Here is a 17,726-nt window from a genome sequence, read left to right as displayed (position 1 = left end):
GTTAGCCAGGATGGTCTCGATCTCCTGACCTTGTGATCCGCCCGCCTCGGCCTCCCAAAGTGCTGGGATTACAGGCTTGAGCCACCGCGCCTGGCCTGGCCTAAATCTTTAAAATGATGATACACTGTAAACACATTCTAACTTTGATTTTTCATTTAACTGCACTTTTTTTTGAGATGGAGTCTCGCTCTATTGCCCAGGCTGGGGTGCAGTGGCACAATCTTGGCTCACTGCAACCTCTGCCTGGTTCAAGCCATTCTCCTGCCTCAGCCTCCCAAGTGGCTGGGATTACAGGCATGCACCAGCACACCTGGCTAATTTTTGTATTTTTAGTAGAGACGGGGTTTCACCATGTTAGTCAGGCTAGTCTTGAACTCCTGACCTCAAGTGATCCATCTGCCTCACCCTCCCAAAGTGCTGGGATTACAGGTGTGAGCCACCACATACAGCCAAGATTTCTGTATAATTATACTTTCTTTTTTTTTGAGACGGAGTTTCACTCCGTCGCCCAGGCTGGAGTGCAGTGGCATGATCTCGGCTCACTGCAACTTCTGCCTGCCAGGTTCAAGCAGTTCTCCTGCCTCAGCCTCCCAAGTAGCTGGGACTACAGGCGTGCACCACCATGCCCGGCTAATTTTTTTTTTTTTTTTTGTAGTTTTAGCAGAGACGGGGTTTCACCATGCTGGTCAGGATGGTCTCAAATTCCTAACCTCGTGATCCGTTCGTCTCGGCCTCCCAAAGTGCTAGGATTACAGGCATGAGCCTCCGTGCCCAGCCACCGTTATACTTTTTTAAAGCGTTATACTTTTTTAAATGATCAATATATGATTTATTGAACCCTCCCCTGCTGGTGGCAAATGCATGTTTTCCATTTTTCACTATCACAGACAGTGCAAGAAACTTGTTCATGAAAAACTTACCGTATCATTTTCATTTGCTTGTTTCATTATTCTCTCTTTCACCTATCTAAACTCTTTCCATCTTTAAAGCTTACCTCAGGGCTGGGCATGGTGGCTCACCCCCTTTTTTTTTTTTTTGGAGACGGAGTCTCGCTCTGTCGCCCAGGCTGGAGTGTAGTGGCCAGATCTCAGCTTACTGCAAGCTCTGCCTCCCAGGTTTACGCCATTCTTCTGCCTCAGCCTCCCAAGTAGCTGGGACTACAGGCGCCCGCCACCTCGCCCGGCTAGTTTTTTGTGTTTTTTAGTAGAGATGAGGTTTCACCGTGTTAGCCAGGATGGTCTCGATCTCCTGACCTCGTGATCCGCCCGTCTTGGCCTCCCAAAGTGCTGGGATTACAGGCCTGAGCCACTGTGCCCGGCCCCCCCTTTTTTTTTTAGATGGAGTCTTGCTCTATTGCCCAGTCTGGAGTGCAGACTACAAGTGCGCACCACCATGCCCGGCTAATTTTTGTATTTTTCGTAGAGACGGAATTTCACCATGTTGGCCGGGATGGTCTTCATCTCTTGACCTCATCATCTGCCCGCTTCGGCCTCCAAAAGTGCTTGGATTACAGACGTGTAATCCCAATTACAGGGGTGATTAAATCACCCATTTTATCCCAGCACTTTAGGAGACCGAGGCCAGGAGTTTGAGACCAGCCTGGAAGTATTTGTACAAAGAAATGAGCAAATGCTTGAAATCAGGGCTTTTTCTCCAGGAGGGCTGGGGGTTCGCATCAACCGCTCACCCCTGGTGCAAGGTGTGCATGTGGCTCCTGGATCTCTGTCCCCGGGTGCCCCTGGTGGGCAGAAGTCGGAAACGTTCTCCTGTGCACATGTGCACGTTTGTGCTCCAGGTCTGTGTGTGTTGCAAGCTGTGAGTTTGCCCCAGTGTCTCTAATTCCAGTGCAGAACCTCAGGATTTGTTCTAGTTCCTTTCCTTTCCCACTTTGTAACTTCCTTCTCCAATTGCAAGAAACCCCACTGGGCGGTGGCTCATGCCTGTAATCCCAGCACTTGGGGAGGCCGAAGTGGGCAGACCACCTGAGGTCAGGAGTTCGAGACCAACCTGACCAACGTGGAGAAAGCCCATCTCTACTAAAAATACAAAATGAGCCAGGCCTGGTGGCAGATGGCTGTAATCCCAGCTACTCGGGAGGCCGAGACAGGAGAATCACTTGAACCCGGGAGGCGGAGTGAGCCGAGATGGCGCCATTGCACTCCAGCCTGGGCAACAAAAGCTAAACTCCATCTCAAAAGAAAAAAAGGAGAGAGAAAAGAAAAGAAACCCACCTACCATTGTCTTTAATAAACCCCCTATGTGTGACTGCAGGCGCCCAGGAAGACTTTCCAGGTAAGTGGAATTGGAAGCAGGGGTTCTTTTGTCAGCCTGACTCTTTAGAAGATTTAGCCTGGGGCCGGGCGCGGTGGCTCACGCCTGTAATCCCAGCACTTTGGGAGCCCTTGGATCACCTGAGGTCAGGAGACCCGCCTGGCCAACATGGTGAAACCCCATCTCTACTAGAAATATAAAAACTAGCCGGCCGTGGTAGTGGATGCCTGTAATCCCAGCTACTTGGGAGGCTGAAGCAGGTGAATCGCTTGAACCCGGGAGGCCGGGAGCCAAGATGACACCACTGCCCTCCAACTTGGGCAACAGAGCAAGACTCTGATTTAGCTGCTTCTCTCCCCAGTCATTGTCCTCAGCGCTGATTCCGTGAACATTTCCAGGTCCAGCAGCCACATTCGGATGAGTTTTACAACGTGGAGCTGGGTGGGTGGAGCGGGAAGGGATGAGACATCTTCCTGCCTCTTTTGCGCACTGGGGGGATGTCAGGTGCTGGGGGGGGTAGTGCTGGGGGGTATCAGGTGTGGGTGGGGTGTCCAGCGCTGGGGGTAGGTGCTGTGGGGCTGTCAGGTATGGGGGGTGTCAGGTCTGGGGGATGTAGGTGCTGGGCGGTGTAGGGTGGCTAGGGGGGCTGTCAGGTTCTGGGGGGTCAGGTGCTAGGTGGGACTGTCAGGTGCTGGATCAGGTGCTGGGGTGGTCAGGTGTTGGGTGGATGTAGGTGTGGGGTGTCAGGTGTGGCAGGTGGTCAGGTGTTGGGGGTGTCAGGTGCGGGGTGTCGGTGCTCTGGGGGGTGTCGGTGCTGGGAGATGTCATCGGGCAGTGATTTGTTGGTTTGTTGGTCAGTTTTTTACCTGATTCCCCATTGTGTGAGAGTTTTATTTTTGAGGTGGAGTCTCACTCTGCTCCAGGGCTATAGTACGTGGCATGATCTCGCTCACCGCAACTCGCTCCGGGTGGCAAATGTTTCATGCCTCGCTCCCAGGTAGCTGTTATAGACACTTTGAGCCTAGCTATTTTTGTATTTTTTGTGGAGATCGGTTTCACCATGTGATCAGGCTGGTCCTGACATCATGCTGAAGGGATCCTGCCGCCCTCAGCTCCAAGTGCTGGGTATTACAGGTGGAGCCACCATGCTGGTATTTTTTCTTTTTTGACAGGGTCTCATTAGGTCCAGGCCAAAGGCGTGGTGCAGTCTGGCTCTCTGTAGGCCTCGACCACCTGGCTAAACCATCTCGCTCAGCTTCCTACGTAACTGGGATCGCAGGTGAATGCATACCCTGCTAGTTGTTTTGTTTGATTTTTGTTTTGTGAGACAAGGTCTTCTATGTTGCGCGGCTGGTCTTGAATCCATAGCTCAAGTGATTCCCCCCCCCACCTCGCGCCCAGTGTAGGGATACAGGCATGACATAGCACTGGTTGATAGAATTTTTTTTTTTAATTTTATTATTTATTTTTTATTTGAGACCGAGTTCTTCTGTCGCCAAGGCTGGTGCAGTGTCGCAATCTCGACTCATGCAAGCTCCGCTCTGGGTTCAACCTTTCTCCTGCCTCGCCTCCGAGTGCTGGACTACAGGTGGCCTGCCACACGCCGTCCTAATTTTGCATTTTTTTAGGGCAGAGACTGGTTTCACTGTGTTAGCAGGGTGGTCTCATCTCCTGACTCTGATCCGCCCGCCTTGGCTTCCCGATGTGGGATGGACCGGCGGGGCCGCGCGCCCGGCCCGGCTGAGATTTTTCGGGGCCATTTTGAATAGGACATTGTTCATTCTTGGTTTATTTTGCTTTCAAATGTCTAGTGATTACATCCTGCCTGCGTTGCGTCCACCCCGACTCCCACCAAGCGGGCACCTCCGCGTTGTCATGGGCTTGGAGCTGTCAGAGCCCGGAGCTGGCTTGTACTGGAGGAGATGGTCAATCTTGCTCACCACCGCGCAGCAGCTGAGCGCTGTTTGAGCAGCCAAAATGCCAGCACCTACCGAGAAGGCTTGCCGCAACCAGGCCAGTCACGATGCGCGAGGGAAAGGAAGGTAACCTTGGATAAATGGGTAGACACGACCTGGCTTGGTCCCCCAGGGCCACCCTGGCGCTGTGCCAGGCCGTGTAAGACCACCTCGCCCACAAGGCCCCTGCCCCACCTTTCTGGAGGAAGGGGACTGTGGGAGTATTTACAATGAAGCTTTTCTACAGAAAAGTGCAGCATAGTGTCAGGCGGTTTTGGTTTGTAAAGGAAGGGTTCCTTGTTTCGGAAAGGGAAACGATTTTGACATCAGCATTTGAATATAGTTGTTGACGTTATTCATTCAGGTTTTTCCCTAGTGAATGTGCTTACATTTATGACATTTGGGGACCATCATCTGTTGGTCTGGTATCAGTGAAAAAAAACCCCTGCAGGGCGAATGCTCAGCGCCTTCTGTGCAGGCTCCTCCATCTTGCTGTTTACCAAAGCTGCCAGCTTCGGCAGTTCTTCAGAAGGCGGTCCCCTTGTTGGTGGTGGAAGGTCCCAGCGTCGTGCCATGTTTCTGCAGCTTCTCTTACTGGCAGCAAAGCACAAAGGTCGCTTAGCCCTTTGCTCTTTTCATATGAGTCTCTACTTCATATGACCTTTCTTATGATTGAGATTTTTAGGTTAATGTAAAGGTTTGGGTGGGTGAATGAATGAGTAGGAGCACTTACTACGAGCCGAGTAAGCTGGATAGAGGATTTCACTTTGTCCACCCAGGCTGGGTCAGAGATGTGACCTCGGCTCCCTGCAGCCTCAAGTTCCCAGCTCAAGCAGTCCTCCGCTCAGCCCCCAGGTAGTGGGACTAATGGGGCATGTGCCACCATGCGGTGAATTTTTTGTATTTTTGTGGAGAAGGGTCTCGCTGTGTGCCAGGCTGATCTGCACTCCTTGAGCTCAAGCCATGCGCCCACCTCGCTTAAGTTGCTGGGTGTACGGCGTGAAACACTGTGCCCTGCCAAAATGTTTCGTTAATAGCTGATCACTTGATCCCAGGGATAGAGGCTGCAGTGCACCGTGATCAGACCACTGTGCTCCGCCACGGCAACAGAAGGAGGGACCTGTCTCCAAAATCCAAAAAGATGTGTTTTTGAATCATGGATATTTCTTTGTGGTGAGTTATTACAACTTCTTGAAAGAGTCTTATCAGTCATTGGTTTTCGTTTTCTGTAAGTCAAGGTGGTTTCATAGTGTGGTTCAAAATTTGTTTTCTTCAATCCTAAGATGTACTTTTAGATTTCTTTTCATTCGGTCTGTTGGCCTTGAATTTGTTTTATCTATATTTCCTCTTTCACCTTATTTTTGAGGGAATTTTTGAGTGACGTGGATTCTGGGTTGTCCTTCATACATAACATATATTATATATTATTATATTTTTTTTTTTTTTTCTTTTTTTTTAAATTGTTTTACGACAAGTCTCACTCTTGTTTTCCAGGTTGGAGTGCAGTGGCGCAATCTTGGCTCACTGCAACCTCCGCTTCCCGGATTCAAGCAATTCCCCTGCCTCAGCCTCCTGAGTAGCTGGGACTATAGGTGTGCGCCACCACACCCAGCTAATTTTTGTATTTTTGGTAGAGACGGGGTTTTGCCATATTGCTCAGGCTGGTTTGAACTCCTGGGTTCAAGTGATCCACCCGCCTGGGCCTCCCAAAGTGCTGGGATTACAGGCATGAGCTAACACACTGGCCTATTTATTTATTTATTATTTTTTGAGACAGAGTCTTGCTCTGTCACCAGGCTGGAGTGTAGTGGCCCCATCTCAGCTCACTGCAACCACCAGCTCCTTGGTTCAAGTGATTCTCCTGCCTCAGCCTCCTGAGTAGCTGGGATCACAGGCACACACCACCATGCCCGGCTAATTTTTTGTATTTTTTTTTTATCAGAGACGGGGTTTTGCCGTGTTGGCCAGACCGGTCTTGAACTCCTGACCGACCTCAGGTGTTTCACCCACCTCGGCCTCCCAAAGTGCTGGGATTACCGGCGTGAGCCACCGCACCTGGTCTCAGGATATACTTCTTTTGGCTAATTTTTCCCTTCACCGTGGTTCCTGTCATCCCTTCTTCACACATCTAGTACTTCCTGATTGTCTGTTGGAATTTTAGTTGATATACTGTTAATATGGTGGAGTTTATATGGTAGAGACTCTGAATTCTGTTGGATTCTGTTGTCTTCCCCTGAAGAGTGTGGGCTTTGTTCTCGCAGCCTGAATTCCCGCCGATCACCCTGCAGAGGCTCAGTGTTTATGCTGTTAGGGCAGGTCTGACTGGGTTTGCTTCTTCCTGACACATCCTGAGTCTTGGATCTGCGAAGGTGTGGTTTTTCTGGATGTTCCTGGGAAGCCTGTGGTGTTTTTAAGCCTCTAACTTGTGAAGGTTGAAACTCCAGACTCTCAGGTGGTGAACAGCAGCCGCCGTCTCAACTCAGCGTTCTCCGTCTTCCAGCTGTCCATTTCTGCTGGGCCCCTGGTGTCTTCCCCACACACTGCGTCAGCAGCTCAGGGTCAGACAAGTACGTGGGGAGCATTTATGTGCTGGATGGGGATGTCTTCTCTCTGTGCCTACTTCTTTCTGGGGTTTCTCCCCTCATTTTCCAGGCGCTTTGTCAGCTCTGGCCAGGGTGACTGCAGCCTCCTACCACTTTGTGGCCACCCACCTCTGGTGGCCTGGAGCGGCCTCTGGGAGAAGCCATCCTGGCTCCATCTCCTTGCTGCGTCACCTGTCCCTGCTGCGTCACCTGTCCCTGCTACGTCACCTGTCCCTGCTGCGTCACCTGGCTGCCTCTCTCCCCTGCCCATTTGGCAGTCAGAGTGTCTGATGCTACTGGATCAGCTGGGTCCCCGCCCTGAAAGGCTGGGCTTTGAATTTTATTTGTAATTTTACGTACTTCTGTGAAAGAAATGTGACATGAAATCCCTTTTCCTTAAAATCCCATTTGGTAGACGGCTAAGCCTTTTAAAAAGTTAGAAAGGGCAGCCCCTTTCTCAGCTGGAAGCAGCTGTTGCAGTGAACATCCCATGCTTCTGAAAATGTCAGGAGTTAGAAATGTCAGGAAGTGTTAGAAGCATTGTGTGCCCTTTCTCTCAAGCTGTGTATCGGACGTGTCATTTGTAAAGCCATTAGTTGAATCGCTGAGTGAGGACTTAGAGGGACCGAGTGTGACGCCCTGTCTTCTCTCTTCCTCCTCTCAGTGCCATGGCTTGGGGTGGACGCTGCTTCACACTCCTGCATGGTGGCCCAGACACAGTGGATTTCATTTTCTTTTCTTTTTTTTTCTTTTTTCTGGTGGCTACAAAAGTGAACTTTTTTTTTTTCTTTTCTCTTTTTCTTGAGACAGAGTTTCGCTCTTGTTGCCCAGGCTGGAGTACAATGGTGTGATCTCAGCCCACTGCAACCTCCACCTCCTGGGTTCAAGCGATTCTTCTGCCTCAGCCTCCTGCGTAGCTGGGATTACAGGCACGTGCCACCATGCCTGGATGATTTTGTATTTTTACTAGAGATTTCTTCATGTTGGTCAGCTGGTCTCGAACTCCCAACCTTACATGATCCGCCCGCCTCAGCTTCCCAAAGTGCTGGGATTATAAGGCGTGAGCTACTGCACCCAGCCCTGTTTTGTCCCTTTTCTTGAGACATCTTAAATAAATGGACTTGCAACTTCGGGAAGCCACGCTAGCAGACAGGACCACAGTGCTTCCTGTGATGGGGCCATCTCCTAGAGTCCAGCAGACCAGACCTTTGCAAGAAAAACCACTGAGGAGATGGAGGAGGAAAGGTCAAAANGCTGTGGGGCTGTCAGGTACTGGGGGGTGTCAGGTACTGGGGGATGTCAGGTGCTGGGGGTGTCAGGTGCTAGGGGGCTGTCAGGTGCTGGGGGGGGCAGGGGCTAGGTGGGACTGTCAGGTGCTGGGGTGTCAGGTGCTGGGGTGGTCAGGTGTTGGGTGGGACTGTCAGGTGCTGGGGTGTCAGGTGCTGGGGTGGTCAGGTGTTGGGGGTGTCAGGTGCTGGGGGGTGTCAGGTGCTGGGGGGTGTCAGGTGCTGGGGAGATGTCATCGGGCAGTGATTTGTTGTTTGTTGGTCAGTTTTTTACCTGACTTCCCAACATTGTGTGAGAGTTTTATTTTTTGAGGTGGAGTCTCACTCTGTCACCCAGGCTATAGTACAGTGGCATGATCTCGGCTCACCGCAACCTCCGCCTCCCGGGTGCAAATGATTCTCATGCCTCAGCCTCCCAGGTAGCTGGGATTATAGACACTTTGACGCCTAGCTAATTTTTGTATTTTTTGGTGGAGATCGGGTTTCACCATGTTGATCAGGCTGGCCTCGAACTCCTGACCTGAAGGGATCTGCCCGCCTCAGCCTCCCAAAGTGCTGGGATTACAGGTGTGAGCCACCATGCCTGGTATTTTTTCTTTTTGAGACAGGGTCTCATTAGGTCACCAAGGCCAAAGGACGGTGGTGCAGTCATGGCTCTCTGTAGCCTCGACCACCTGGGCTCAAACCATCCTCCCGCCTCAGCTTCCTAAGTAACTGGGATCGCAGGTGAATGCCACCATACCTAGCTAGTTGTTTTGTTTTGATTTTGTTTTGTAGAGACAAGGTCTTGCTATGTTGCCCGGCTGGTCTTGAACTCCTAGGCTCAAGTGATCCTCCCACCTCAGCCTCCCAAAGTGTAGGGATTACAGGCATGAGCCACTGCACTGAGTGATTAGAATTTTTTTTTTTAATTTTATTTATTTATTTATTTATTTGAGACAGAGTCTCCTTCTGTCGCCCAAGCTGGAGTGCAGTGTCGCAATCTCGACTCACTGCAAGCTCCGCCTCCTGGCTTCACACCTTTCTCCTGCCTCAGCCTCCCGAGTAGCTGGGACTACAGGTGCCTGCCACCACGCCTGTCTAATTTTTTGCATTTTTTTAGCAGAGACTGGGTTTCACTGTGTTAGCCAGGGTGGTCTCCATCTCCTGACCTCATGATCCGCCCGCCTTGGCTTCCCGAAGTGCTGGGATGACCGGCGTGAGCCGCCGCGCCCGGCCCCGGCTGAGAATTTTTAACGGAGGCCATTTTGAAACTAGGACATTGATTCATCTCTTGGTTTATTTTGCTTTCCAAATGCTCTAGTGTTGACATCCCTGCCTGCGCTTGCCGTCCCACCCCCGACTCCCACCAAAGCGGCACCTCCCGCGTTGGTCAATGGGCTGGAGCTGTCAGAGCCGCGGAGCTGGCTGTACCTGGAGGAGATGGTCAACTCCTTGCTCACCACCGCGCAGCAGCTGAAGACGCTGTTTGAGCAAGCCAAACATGCCAGCACCTACCGAGAAGCTGCCGCAAACCAGGCCAAGATCCACGCTGACGCAGAGCGGAAGGAGGTAACCTTGGAATAAATGGGTAGACACGACCTGTGCTGAGTCCCCCAGGCCACCCTGGCGCCTGTGCCCAGCCGTGTAAGACCCACCTCGGCCCACAAGGCCCCTGCCCCACCTTTCTGGAGAAGGGAACTGTGGAGAGTCATTTACAAATGAAGCTTTTCCTACAGAAAAGTGGCAGCTATTAGTGTCAAGGCGGTTTTGGTTTTGTAAAGAAGGGTTCCTTGTTTCGGAAAGGGAAACGATTTTATGCACATCAGCCATTCTGAATACTCAGCTTGTCTAGACGTTATTCATACTTCAGGTTGTCTTCCCCTAGTGAAATGTGCTTACATTTTATGACATTTGGAGAACATCATCTGTTGAGTCTGAGTATCAGTGACTGGCAGGGCGAATGCTCAGCGCCTTCCTGGTGCCGCGCTCCCTCCATCTGCTGTTACAAAGCCCTGCCAGCTTCTGGCACGTTCTTCAGAAGGCGGCTCCTGTGCGTGGTGGAAGGCTCCCAGGCGTCGTGCCCATGTTTCCTGCAGCTTCCTCTTACTGCAGCACAAGCAAAAGGTCGCTTAGGCCCTTTGACCTCTTTTCATATGAAGTCTCTACTTCATATGAACCCTTTACTTAGATTGAAGATTTTTAGGTAATGTAAAGGTTTGGGTGGGTGACATGAATAGAGTAGAGAGAAATTACTAGAGCCCGAGTAAGCTGGAGAGAGGATTTCACTTTGTCACCCAGGCTGGAGTACAGAGATGTGACCTCGGCTCACTGCAGCCTCAAGTTCCCAAGCTCAAGCAGTCCTCCCGCCTCAGCCCCCCAGGTAGCTGGGACTATGGGCATGTGCCACCATGCTTGGCTGATTTTTGTATTTTTTGTGGAGAGAGGGTCTCGCTGTGCTGCCAGGCTGATCTGCAACTCCTGAGCTCAAGCCATGCGCCCACCTCAGCCTCTCAAAGTGCTGGGAGTACCGGCGTGAACCACTGTGCCCGGCCAAAATGTTTCGTTAATTAGCTGGATCACTTGATCCCAGGGGATAGAGGCTGCAGTGCACCGTGATCACGCCACTGTGCTCCAGCCTCGGCAACAGAAGGAGACCCTGTCTCAAAAAATCAAAAAGATGTGTTTTATGATCATGGATATATTCTTTGTGGTGAGTATTACATATACCCTTGAAAAGAGTTTTATTCAGTCATTGGTTTTCGTTTTCTGTAACGTCAAGGTGGTTCATAGTGTGGTTCAAATCTTGTTTTTCTTCAACCTAAAGATGTACTTTTAGCATTTCTTTTCATATCGGTCTGTTGGCCTTGAATTCTGTTTTTATCTATAATTTCCCTCTTTCACCTTTATTTTGAGGGACATTTTGAGTGACGTGGAATTCTGGGTTGTCACTTACATACATACATATATATAAGCCCTGCTGCCCTGCTGAGGGCTGACCTGGTGAACAGTCACGGGCTCTTGCAGACATGGTTGCCCGTTCTCATGCCGTGTGCATGCAGCCATTCTAGCAAAGGTGATGGTCACTTGGACCATTGTGGTGACATCATGGCTACAGCACCCAGGCTGGAGCAAGGCCGCTGGGGTCTGGTGGATGATGGCTCTGAATCAGACGCGGAGATTCTGTTGAGATCAGCCCCACAGGCCTCTTACAAGAGCTCGGCGGTGAGGCCCATCCTACAAGGACTACTGTGTCCCTTCAGCCTGCGGCGACAGCAGCACAGAGCAGCCTCCAGGAGCCTGGGGGTGCGGACTGGGACGGGCGGGAGTTGGAAGTCGGCGAGGGGAGGAAGGTGGTTGCATGTTGGCCTCCTCCTGCCCTGTAGGGAGGACTGAATGGTTCCCCCCCAACAGTAGGATGAAAGTGAGTTTCCGTTCCCTGATCCCATGCCACTGCAGAGTGGAAGGAAGGCTTTATGCCGGGGTGTCCAATCTTTTCTCTTCCCTGGGCCACACTGGAAGAAGAGGAATTGTCTTGGGCCACACATTAAAAATCTCATCTTTTTTTTGTTTTTTCTTTTTATGAGACGGAGTCTTGCTCTGTTGCCCAGGCTGGAGTGCGGTGACGTGATCTCAACTCACCACACACAACCTCTGCCTCCCGGGTTCAAGTGATTCTCTTGCCTCAGCCTCTCGAGTAGCTGGCATTACAGGTGCGCACCACTGCGCCAGGCTAGTTTTTTTATTTTTCTTAGTAGAGACAGGGTTTTGCCATGTTGGCCAGGCTGGTCTTGAACATCTGACCTCGTGATCCACCTTCCTTGGCATCTCAAAGTGCTGGGATTACAGGCATGAGCCACCGTGCCCGGCCCATAATGTTTTCAGAAAGTTTATGAATTTGTGTTGGGACTCATGCAAAGCCATCCTGGGCTGCATGCAGCCCACCGGCCGTGGGTTGGACAAGCTTATTTTGTGCCACTAAATAGTTATTTGTAATTAGTGCTGGAAAGTCAAGGTTTGACAGACGGACAGCACTGTCTCTGAATGGAAAGGTCCACGCGTGGGGATGAGGAAGCCTTACTCATGAGCACCCATCACAGAGCTCCTGTGCCTCCAGCAGTGGGAGGGCAGGCCTGATGCTGCCACTTTGACATTTTATCTGGAATGTTTTTTTTTTTGAGACGGAATTTTGCTCTCGTTGCCCAGACTGGAATGTGATGGCACAATCTCAGCTCACTGCAACCTGTGCCTCCCAGGTTCAAGCGATTCTTCTGCCTCAGCCTCCCAAGTAGCTGGGGTTACAGGCACTTGCCACCATGCCTGGCTAAGTTTTGTATTTTTAGTAGACGCGGGGTTTCACCATGTTGGCCAGGCTGGTGTTGAACCCCTGACCTCAGGTGATCCGCCTGCCTTGGCCTCCCAAAGTGCTGGGATTACAGGCATGAGCCTCCGTACCCGGCCTTTTATCTGGAATTAAAAAAAAAAAAGAAACAAATGTAGCCCAGCTGAAGCTATTAAGGAGATTGTTGCCAGTTTTAACCATGGGAAATCTGCATTCGTGTGTATGTAATGAGCTCTGCAGAGATTCAGCAAGGCAGAAGAGCAGATGCCCTTGGCTGTCAAGGGCACAGTGTCCAGTGGAAGCAGCCGAGTGGCTGCAGGGTCTTGGACTCACTGCCGTGGCCCCAACTTGTTGGCCGTGCTGCCCTGAGCCCAAACCCCATTCCTCCAGCGTGTCCCTGTTCCTAGTAGTTCTCTCTCAGGCTTTCTTCAGTCTCCCTAACTTCCTTTTAAAGTGTTAAATATAGCACAGCACAGAAGTGTATGAAAGGGAGAAGAATATGTAAGTTGGACAGTAAATAACAATGTCATTGACTCCTAGGGAGCTCAGAAATAGGTCTGTGCTGTGCCCGGATGGTGCCTCCGTGCCTGGGGATCTGGAAGGGTGGAGCCAGACCCCAGAGCAGCTGCTTCCCCGCGGGCGTCTCCCGACACAGTAAGGCCGCCGGTGCCACAGGCAGCACCGAGAGGGGCTTGTGTTTCGGTGACATTTCCCTGAAGTCCAGGCATGGGGGTTTTGTAAATGAGGGCTTTTGCCTGCCTTGTTCTGTAGTGTCAGCCTAACATTCACGTGAGCCAGATCGGCCTGGCCAGACCCAAGGCAGCTCTCAGTCACCTGTTCTGCATCAAAGGTCAGATTCCAAAGCCGGACCCATGTCCTGCCGTGGCCCAGTGAGCGAGGGTTGCTGGTGTCTTTGGGATAATCGGGAGCAGCCCGGCATCCCCACGTCCCCAGGGAACTCTTCGGAGCACGGCTGGCAGTGTGGAAGCCCCCAGAAACGCTGCCTTGGAGTCCCCCGAGGGAGCTGGGGGTGTGGTGAGACGGGAGGGGCGGCCAGGTGCCTGGGACAGGGTGAAGCGGCACTGGCGGGGCAGGCTGGGAAAAGCACAGAGGTGGCTTCGCATTCCCACCTCAGCGGGACCCAGCCTGACCAGCGGGACCCAGCCTGACCAGCGGGACCCAGCCTGACCAGCAGGATGAGGTGTGTGGGCTTCCGGGGGCAGGGGTGGGGCAGGTTGTAAATTTGATTTTGCCCCATGCTTCCTCAGAGATCTGTATCATGGTCATTTCATAGAAACGGCAAACTGTCTCAGCTCAAAAAGATGCTATTAGACTAATCCTTTGATCTCCTTAGCGTGCGGCTCAGCTTTCAGATCGATCTGCTTGATTTTACGAGGGTTTTCTCTTATTTCTGTTGCTTGCTCAAGGGAGAGTAATCCAGTCTGATTTACATTTCTCTTACTTTTTTTTTTTTTTAAAGAGAGTGAGGCCTGGGTGCCAGGTGGGTCCGGTGCTGCTGGGATGTTGTCGCTTGGAGGCCCTCAGCTGCAGAGCAGGGACGAGGGTGTCACCTGTGTGTATGAACATCTCCGCAGCCGTTTCTGTATCTGTGAAGAGAACATGAGTTCATGCTACTGCCTCTGACTCTAATTCAGACCCCAAAGCTCCTTCTAATCTTCCTAAAACGTTATTTATTTATTTTTTTTAAAGTTCTGCAAAGGGCATACTGCGAAAGGGCTGAGCGGTCGAAAGTCCCAGCTGAGGCCAAAGAGGTGCCTGCGAGGCAACAGGACAGGCTTTCCGTTCAGTTCAGGGGTGCTGTCCTCCAGGAACCATGCTGGGGGGCAAGTACAGGACGTCCTGGTGTGTGGGGCACAGGGACTGCTGGACACGGAGCCTCGTGCCCTTCTCAGCGTGGGGGCACGCCGACCACGCTCCCGCCAGCCTCCCACCCCACCTGACCTATGTCTCTGAGGGGCTGGACCAGGGTCCTTCCTGACCCAGCCATCCACAGAGCAACCCAGGATGTTAATAAAGCCCTGCAGAAGCTGTGTTCTTCTTCGAGAAACTTCTGTGTAGTTACAGACTTTTTAAGAAATATTTTGTCATTTAAAGTAGAGGCATAGGCCAGGTGTGGTAGCTCATGCCTGTAATCCCAGCACTTTGGGAGGCCAACTCAGCTGGATCATTTGAGGTCAGGAGTTCGAGACCAGCCTGACCAAATATGGTGAAATCCCATGTGTACTAAAAATACAAAAATATTAGCTGGGCGTGGTGGTGCGTACCTGTAGTCCCAGCTGTGGGGAGGCTGAGGCACAAGGATCGCTTGAACCCAGGAGGCGGAGGTTGCAGTGAGCCGAGATCGCGCCACTGCACTCCAACCTGGGCAACAGAGTGAGACTCTATCTCAAAAATAAATAAATAAATAAATAAATAAATAAATAAAAGGCAGGGTGCAGTGACTCAAGCCTGTAATCCCAGCACTTTGGGAGGCCGAGGCAGGTGGATCATGAGGTCAAGAGATCGAGACCATCCTGGCCAACATGGTGAAACCCTGTCTCTACTAAAAACAAAAAGATAGCCAGATGTGGTGGCAGGTGCCTGTAGTCCCAGCTACTCGGGAGGTTGAGGCAGGAGAGTCACTTGAACCCGGGAGGCAGAGGTTGCAGTGAGGCAGTGAGCCAAGATCATGCCACTGCACTCCAGCCTGGCAACAGATTGAGACTCCATCTCAAAAAAAAATAAAATAAAATAAAAATAAATAAATAAAGTAGAGGCAGGGGACAACCTAAATTCGTACCAAAATGCCTCCTGTTTTCTGAAGTGAGTGACTGAATGTTGGAGCTCTGAATGTCTCACAACTGGAAAAATGCTAAAGCTCACGTTTGCGAAGAAGGGAGCAAGCATCAGAACAGAGCCTCAGAGCAGGTCTGCCCGCAGGAACCGCAGGAACCGCAGGAACCGCAGGAACCGCAGGAACCGCAGGAACCGCAGGAACCGCAGGAACCGCAGGAAGGGCGAGGCCGCGCTGGGGTCGCTTCCGGAGCTGCTCGCAGAGGCTGCCACTCACCCACTGGCCACGGCCCCTCCCACAGTGCCTGCGGATGATCTGGGCGCGTAGCGGGCCTGCGGGTCCCGGCGCCAAGGCCTCTCCTAGGCCCAGTGGCCTTCTCCCTCTCCCAGAGCATTGACGGCGGAACTCACAACTGTCAAGCACCTTAGTCATGCCACAAACGTTAATCATTGACAGCATGTTGATCTATGCGCTGATTAGAAAGAAAAGCTCCAATAATGTAATTCCAGGAGAAAGTACACAAACCTCTGGTGTCACCTTTCTTTTTTCTTTTTTTTTTTTTGAGATGGAGTCTCGCTCTGTCGCCCAGGCTGGAGTGCAGTGGCGCAGTCTCGGCTCACTGTAAGCTCCGCCTCCCGGGTTCAAGGGATTCTCCTGCCTCAGCCCGAGTAGCTGGGACTACAGACGCCCGCCACCACGCCCGGCTTCTTTTTTGTATTTTTAGTGGAAACGGGGTTTCACCGTGTTAGCCAGGATGGTCTCGATCTCCTGGTCTCGTGATCTGCCTGCCTCGGCCTCCCAAAGTGCTGGGATTACAGGTGTGAGCCACCACGCCCGGCCCCATGTCATCTTTTCAATCCACCACAGAAACCGGCTTGGGTGTGGGGTGGGGATGTCTGCTGTGGTGCCGCTGCGGCAGTTTGGGACACACGCCTGCCACGGTGCACCCAGGCTGGCGCCACCCAGGCTACCTGCTCAGGAGTGTTGGGAGTGGTGGACTCCTGAGTTTGATTTTCTGTGCTGGCCTGGCTGGAGTGAAGCTCCTTGGAGTTTGGAGAAAGATTTCCATGCTGATTTCCCTTTTTTTTTTTTGAGATGGTGTCTCGCTCTGTCGCCCAGGCTGGAGTGCAGTGGCGCGGTCTCGGGGTTTCACCATGTTAGCCAGGATGGTCTCGATCTCCTGACCTCGTGATCTGCCCACCTCAGCCTCCCAAACTGCTAGGATTACAGGTGTGAGCCACCACGTCCGGCCCTGATTTTCCTTTTTTTTTTTTTTTGAGATGGGAGTCTCATTCTGTTGCCCAGGCCGGAATGCAGTAGTGCGATCTCGGCGCCCTGAAACCTCTGCCTCCCAGGTGCAAGTGATTCTCCCACCTCAGCCTCCCAAGTAGCTGGGATTACAGGCGGCCACCACCACACCCAGCTATTTTTTGTGTTTTTAGTAGGGACGGGGTTTCGCAATGTTGGCTGTGCTGAACTCCTGACCTCAGGTGATCCGCCCACCTCGGCCGCCCAAAGTCCTGGGATTACAGGTGTGAGCCACTGCTCCCGGGCCATGCTGATCTTCCAGTGAATGAGTGTAGGGGGCAAACTGCACTGAAGCCAGGAAAGAGCTGATTCTGGAGGTGACGAGAACGTTCTGAGCAGCACTGGGGCAGAGGCGCAGTCAGGAGTCCAATGGGGAGACCTCGGGGCCTCCCGCCTGCACCTGCCTCTGTCCCCGGTGTCTCGGGCCCTCTGCAGCCACGTCACTGACTGGCCTCTTGTGTCCTTCTTGCAGCAGTCCTGCGTTAACTGCGGCCGGGAGGCTATGAGTGAGTGTACCGGCTGCCACAAGGTCAACTACTGCTCCACCTTCTGCCAGCGCAAGGTAGGCCTCACCCACACCGCGCTCAGTGCCCCTGCCTCCTCCCTCACTGTGAAGACCCCTGGGTGGCCCTCCCTCCCCGTGTGCTCCTGGTGCCTCGGACCTTGCCTGACTCCCCTCCCTGTCCCTCCCTCTGGGAATCCGGGGCTGCTGCTTGGCTCCACGAAGACCCTGCAGGAGGCTCGCATGAGCCATGGCCAGGTAGTGCTCTCATGGGAGGCCCCACACGTGGTGGCCAGAAACCCTGAGGGTTGCTGGTCAGTGCTTCCCAGCCATCCACACCCCTGCAGAGCCACGCGAGAGAGACTGTCCACAGTTCCTCTGTTTCTGTTATTCAGCCCTCTGCTCCACAAAAATTCAAGAGAACTTTTGTAGGCTAGAAATGGTAGTTCGGGCCGGGCGCGGTGGCTCAAGCCTGTAATCCCAGCACTTTGGGAGGCCGAGACGGGCGGATCACGAGGTCAGGAGATCGAGACCATCCTGGCTAACCCAGTGAAACCCCGTCTCTACTAAAAAAATACAAAAAACTAGCCGGGCGAGGTGGTGGGCGCCTGTAGTCCCAGCAACTCGGGAGGCCGAGGCAGGAGAATGGCGTAAACCCGGGAGGCGGAGCTTGCAGTGAGCTGAGATCCGGCCACTGCACTCCAGCC

At 52.4% G+C, this 17,726-nt stretch overlaps 1 protein-coding gene across 1 annotated transcript in view; it reads left to right on the top strand.

The window, feature by feature from the left end:
• The window catches only part of DEAF1 (DEAF1 transcription factor), a 48,616-nt gene that overhangs the window by 19,681 nt on the left and 11,209 nt on the right, over nucleotides 1-17,726 (top strand). The window contains 2 exon segments of the mRNA XM_017858938.1: nucleotides 9,398-9,645; nucleotides 16,990-17,079. Of these exon segments, the coding sequence (XP_017714427.1) occupies nucleotides 9,398-9,645; nucleotides 16,990-17,079 (338 nt within the window).

The sequence above is a fragment of the Rhinopithecus bieti genome, unplaced genomic scaffold, assembly GCF_001698545.2.
Source record: "Rhinopithecus bieti isolate Rb0 unplaced genomic scaffold, ASM169854v2 scaffold_49434, whole genome shotgun sequence".
Classification (NCBI taxonomy): domain Eukaryota; kingdom Metazoa; phylum Chordata; class Mammalia; order Primates; family Cercopithecidae; genus Rhinopithecus; species Rhinopithecus bieti.
Note: the sequence above shows the minus strand (reverse complement) of the source record. Positions and strands in the feature narration are given on the sequence as shown.